The sequence below is a fragment of the Nanorana parkeri genome, unplaced genomic scaffold, assembly GCF_000935625.1.
Source record: "Nanorana parkeri isolate BGI_ZX_2015 unplaced genomic scaffold, ASM93562v1 scaffold46, whole genome shotgun sequence".
Lineage (NCBI taxonomy): Eukaryota > Metazoa > Chordata > Amphibia > Anura > Dicroglossidae > Nanorana > Nanorana parkeri.
Genome location: NW_017306314.1, coordinates 2,779,085 through 2,785,084, shown reverse-complemented (window position 1 = coordinate 2,785,084; position 6,000 = coordinate 2,779,085). Strand labels below are relative to the sequence as shown.

The 6,000-nt window shown below is 41.8% G+C and overlaps 1 protein-coding gene across 1 annotated transcript in view; it reads left to right on the top strand.

Moving 5' to 3' along the window:
• Nucleotides 1–6,000, top strand: part of ACOXL (acyl-CoA oxidase-like) — a 273,176-nt gene that overhangs the window by 58,326 nt on the left and 208,850 nt on the right. Inside the window, exon 7 of the mRNA XM_018573020.1 lies at nucleotides 1,424–1,510. Coding sequence (XP_018428522.1) covers nucleotides 1,424–1,510 — 87 coding nt within the window. The remainder of the gene's footprint in view (nucleotides 1–1,423; nucleotides 1,511–6,000) is intronic.

Sequence of the window (6,000 nt, the reverse complement as noted above, 5' to 3'; positions counted from 1 at the left end):
TGGTAAACAAGGGTATAGGACGTCGAGGGACACACCATCGCTGCAGCGGAGCAGGAGACAGGCTGGAGGGAGCGTTGTCACAGCCGCCGGCTCTGAGGATTGGGTGGGTATATCTCTAGACCAAAATGAGAACTTAACCCTTACAGTGCAGGGGTAGCCCCATTGCAAGGTTTAAGATTAATTTTCACCAGAGTTCTCCTTTTAGCTCTTTCTCATTTAATAAAACATATATAACTTCTGGATAGAAAACCCTCTGGGCTCCGTTCACTTAGTGTGGAACAATCAGATGGAATATAAGAGATACCACAATTTTATAGTTGTGGCCAGAAACACAAAGGTAATTTTAGCCCCCATTCACACTACATAGTGTGAGCGTTTCAGACAAATTGAAAGCATTTTTTGCTCATTTTTTAAGTGGTTTTTAAGCTTTAAGCATTTTGTTTTTGGCTAATGGAAAGCATTATCATTGTAAGTTGTTCTTGTATCAGCTTCCTGGTTTTTCTGGGTGGTGTTTTGTACTATCGGTGCTGCTAATCCAGGAAAATGTAGCACCTAATTTTATTTCCAGGCCTTGCAGTGATTCTTGCAGTGATTCTTGTAATGGGCATCACTGGGGTCGTAGAGGTTCTTGTGGGCCCACCCCAGGCCTCTGCCTCAAGCATTGACACTCTTGAATCCTCCATTGTATTCTCAGGTCTGAGATTACTAGGAGGAGGGGGGGATCAGTGTTGGGGCAAAGGCATGCACAAATAACCGCTAAAAATTCTTGAGTTGCATGTTCTCATGTTCTCTGGGGCCAAAAATGCCCAATCCTGCCCAAAAAGCATGATTAAATACTGAACGGCCTTTTATTCTCTATAAGCTATAGGGGCTCAATTAACACAGCAGCAAGTAGCAGAAAATGACATAACCCTGCATCAGTACTTTACATGCTTTAATAACCCCTTTCAGCAAAGCTTCCCTCTCCACCCCAGCAGGGCTTCACAGCCTGCCCCTCAGCAGCAACTTTGGTATCTCCCAGCAGGACTACACACTACCACCCTCCAAAGGTGCAAATGGTGGGGTAGTACTGGATCTTCCAGGCATGTTTTTATTGCATACTACAAATCCATAGGGGAGGATAGACACTGTATTGTGATGGTGTACGAGTAGGTGGGAAAAACTTGTGATGGTAGGGGGTATTTAATATATCTGAATGTGTGGAAGATGCGCAGCAGCCAGCGAGAACCAGCAAACAAACAAGCGGGCACCTGAAAGGTAAGTAAGCCTCTTTTATTACAGATATGTAATACTTTGCAGGTGGCACTGTGCTGACTGGGTCGATCTAAGCCAAGATGGCAGCTGCAAGTTAGATACCATTTTTTTATTTACATATTTTATGTTTAATTTTTTAAAGAAATCCTTTATGAATTGTTTTCTGTAGGTCCACACTGTTTTATCGTTCCTGTTCGAGACCAACATGGGAATATGTATCCAGGAGTAGAAGCGGTGGATATGTTGTTCAAAGAAGGTAAACAATGATAAAGACCAGTCTGCTTTATGGTAGAGGATCAGACTGTTTGTGAAACACAAAACTAGTAACATTTCCCCTGTGCTGTAGATCAGTACCTGACTTACCTGCATATGCCCTCCACAAAAGTACAAAGTCCTATTTTAAGCTGTCCCAACGCACATTCAAACTGTCTCATAATATTGATCGTTCTGCTATTAATGGAAAAAGGAAAGTGGCCACAGCTCACATACTACAGAATAAATGACCATATTACCATGTGGGGCTGGGTTGGAATCCATCAGTGGATTCCCTATTGTCTCATGGACAGATCAGGGCAGATGTGCTGTATACTGAATGTAGAAAAATAACCCAACAGCTGTTAAATTGGCTCTATGGCCTATCATCACTTTACTGCCAAAGCACTGTGAAATGAGAATAATCTTGAATCCATCCCAGAGATTTTCCAATATTTTACAAATTATCTGCCAGTTACCATGGATACTGCATGTATATATATAATAGAAGCTAGAGATTAATAAGTATAATGTGGCTCTCTTTGGATGTTAGTGTTCACAAAAAAAGAGTTATAAGAGTCCTAAGAGGTTATCTGCCATGTACAGCAATTCCAGTTATTTATGCAGAACTGCAAAACTATTGGCAGGTAAAACAATAAAAATAAATATATGTATTTTGATGTCTGGCTGAAGTTTTGCTTTATTAAAGAAGTGCGGGCAACACTTTTATTAACCCTTGCAGTGTCTCCTATGCTGCAGCGATGGAATGCCCTCACATCCAATATAGAGTGTACTCTAGGATCCTTTAAACTGCTGGAGCAGAGTGGGAGTGAAGCTGGAAGGACCGGTCTAAGAGCAAGCCAGCTCTGAGGGTCAGGTGAGTATAACGTTGTTAATTTAGCACCTAGATGAAAATGAGCAGTTAACCCTTGCAGTGCGGGGCAGCCACACTGCAAGGGTTAATAAAAGTTTTGCCCGGATTTATTCTTTAAATAGGGCACTGCTGAGCTTAGTGTTTTGTTTTTTTTAAATATTTCAGACCTGGCCAATAACTTTGCATACGGAGAAGAGTAGTAAAGCATGCTAATAAGCCGAGCCTGCATACGCAGTTGGATGTAGAAATGGCAGCCCATTTCTACATCCATAGAAGGGAATTTATCAAAAGTGAAGCAAACAGATCCTGTTGCCCCAGGCAAATAGTCAGCTTCTCTCTTTCATTTTCAAAGCTTAAAAAGCTGAAGAGAGATGATTGGTTACTATGCACAGCTGCTCCAGAGTTTGTCTGCTACAGTTTTGGTAATTCCCCCCATAGTGTTTAAAACATTAAAGCGGAACTCCTGGGAGAAATAAAAGACACAAATGAATTCAGCTCTGTAATTATTCATACATCATTAGATTTTTTTTTTCTTCAATGCAACCAGTGCTAGTACAAAAATTTGACATGGTATCAGCATCTTGCAGTCCCAGTACAGCACAGCTCAGAGAGTGGAAGCACAAGAGGCCAAACAGGTGTGCATAGTACAAGGAGCCCCTAATTCCCCTTTCTCCTCGGCCATTTTTTAGAACGCTGTCTACTCTAAAGGTGGCCATACACTCTACAACCATCGCAAGACTTTAGTCTTGCGATGGTTGTAAAGGGATTAAAAAAACGTACGATCTGCCTATCTTGGACAGGCAGATCGCACTCTCGATCATCGCAAGCCCGCCCCCCTGAGGGGCGGGCTTCCGATGACCGCAATGCTGAACGGGCAGTGTGCGCGTGCGCACACCGGCCCGTTCAGCATTTGTCTTCCGAGCACCGTTCTAACCAGCCGAGAATCGTACGATTCCCGGCTGGTTTTCGAACATGCTGGTTCGACAGAAGACGTGCGACCGTACAGTAGAAACGGTCGCACGTCTCCGTTCACACTGCTCGATTATCGTACGAAAACCCGATCGCATACGATTATCGTACGATAATCGTGCAGTGTATGGGCACCTTTAGAATGCTTTCTAAGGCCTGGTTCACACCAAGGCCTTTTCGAGCAGTTGGAAAAGCGCTTTTACACACCCAACACAAGAAATCCCAGGATTTTCAATGTATCCTGTTCACACCTGAGCAGTAAAACACCAGCAGGAAGACTCCAAACGCCCGAAAAAGGTACATGAGCTTCTTTGGGTGGTTAACAGCACGTTTTTGCCCCATTGACTTCAATGGAAAACACCAAAAAATGCGCTCCAGAAGCATGTTGCACGTTTGTATGAGCGTTCATCCATTGTCCGCAACTTTTCTTAAGCTGCCAGTCAAAACGTGCGTCTTCATGTACACGCAAACAAACGCATGTCAACATGTGCAAAACACGTATAATTGTGCAAATAAATGCACACCAAACACGCGCATACAAGCACTCAAAAACGATGCTGCCTAGGTGTGAACCCGGCCTTGGAATACATGGCATTTTGTTAATGGCTGAGGGGAGAGGAGGTTGATAAAAAACATTAGCGCTTCCATGTATAAGAGCCACAGCTTTGATATCTGCAGCAGGTCAGACGTAGAGGGTGATCTGTATTATCTGGCGTGAATGAAAGTATAGATTTTAAAAGGCAGAGCAGTGTTTCTGACGTGACACATGTTTCTGACATGACATATGTGTCTGACATGACCTATTCCTCAGCAGAGGTAACTTTATTTATACAAAGCAAATTCCCAACAACAATTTGCCTAAACTCCAAGAAGATATACAGGACACAAATGATTGTAGCTCTGTAATCATTAATACACCCTTAAATTGATATTATTTTTAAAGGCAGACAGCATAAGTACCTTAAATTTTAAAAATACATTCAAGTACATTAACTATTAACAAAGATGTATCTTATTTGTGTATCACTCAGCTGTAGATCCTCAAATCATCTCTAAATTCATGGTGACACTGTCCTTCCTTCTTGAGGGTGGCTACTATTGTACCCCATGATCCCTGTGTGTGTTGTAAAGTAGTCACTGCTTCAAGCTCGCTCCCGTGATGGACTACAATCTCATGCTTAGTTTTCCAATTTGTATTGAGATTGTAGTCCATCACGGGACTGAGCTTGGAGTGGTGGCTACTTTACAACACACACAGGAACCATGGGGAGCAAAAGTAGTCACCCTCCAGAAGGAAGGACAGTGTCAGCATGAATTCAGACATGATTTGAGGACCTACAGCCGAGTGATACACAAATAAGCTAAATTTTTGTTAATAGTTAAGGTACTTGAATGTATTTTTAAGGTTTAACTACTTAGTTTAGTTTCACAGTAATTTATGCTTAGTAGCCTTATCATCCCTGTCATACCTATCATCCCAGCAAAACTCAGAAAGGCGGTGGAATCAGTACAAGGAGCAAATCGGGTGTTTTGCAGCGCAAAAGAGCATGCTAATAGGTGCAGAGTGGTGCAGAGATGAGCATATGAGAGTGCTTCTTAGGCTTGAACTGTCCAGTCACAGGGTGAGGGTTGGAAGGAGACCTGTAAGTAAAAGTGAAACTGCAGCAGAGAAAGATCAGGTCCCATCCCCTGCCAAGGCAGGACTGTACTTTGTGGAAGAGCTGTGTAAGTCTGGGGACTGGATGGACAGAAATGTAACAGGTAAACAGCTCTCATATACTGTATGTGTGTCATTTGTGTTTAGCTGTTTGACTTGAGTTCAGCTTTAACACACAATAATACAACTGTTACTGTAAGCTGCTCACATATACATATAGTACAAAACATTATACAATATCTATTGTTTCACTTTTGATAGTAGTATATAATGTTTATAGGGGTCGGCAGAAAATGTTATTGTCCTGTGTAATCAGAATCCATATAGTAAAACAACTAATTCATATTACAAAATCAGCTACGTAAACTGATTTGTTTATTGATCCCTTTTAAGCCCTACATAAGAGCCAGACAGGTTCTCTGGGACAGATGGTGACATTAGCAGCCACACTTCTGATAGATACCTCACCGTATAGTAGGTCAATGTTACGCGTGATTAGCCTCCATAATTCCTATGGCGTATACACGAGTGACTGGAAACTGTTGAAGTTGCTAACGCACTTGTCATCACAGACTGTTGTCAACAAACCACCATCTGGCGTCTGCGATCTTTGTGGTAACTACAGTCCAGGTTTTTTTTTTTCCTTGCCTTATTACATAGATCAGTACTCACATAAAATCTACATATACTAAAATCAATCCGGTATGGTGATCTTAATTTCTGAAGTAACCGCAACAGACTATAGTGAGGCTTTTTTCTGATGGACATCCAGATCCATTCACTTTTGTCTGGTTGACATGATTTCAAATTCATTCAACAACTCATCAATTTCAATGACGGCTTTTTAGGCACCCACACCGACACAAGTTATGATTTTTGTATAAAAGAACTTCTTTATTTTATATACAACATATTCAAATCTTCAGATAAAAAATTCAATTTGTGGAACGGTAGTTGTGGCCACCACGCTATCGAGTGTGAGAGGAGGTGGGCT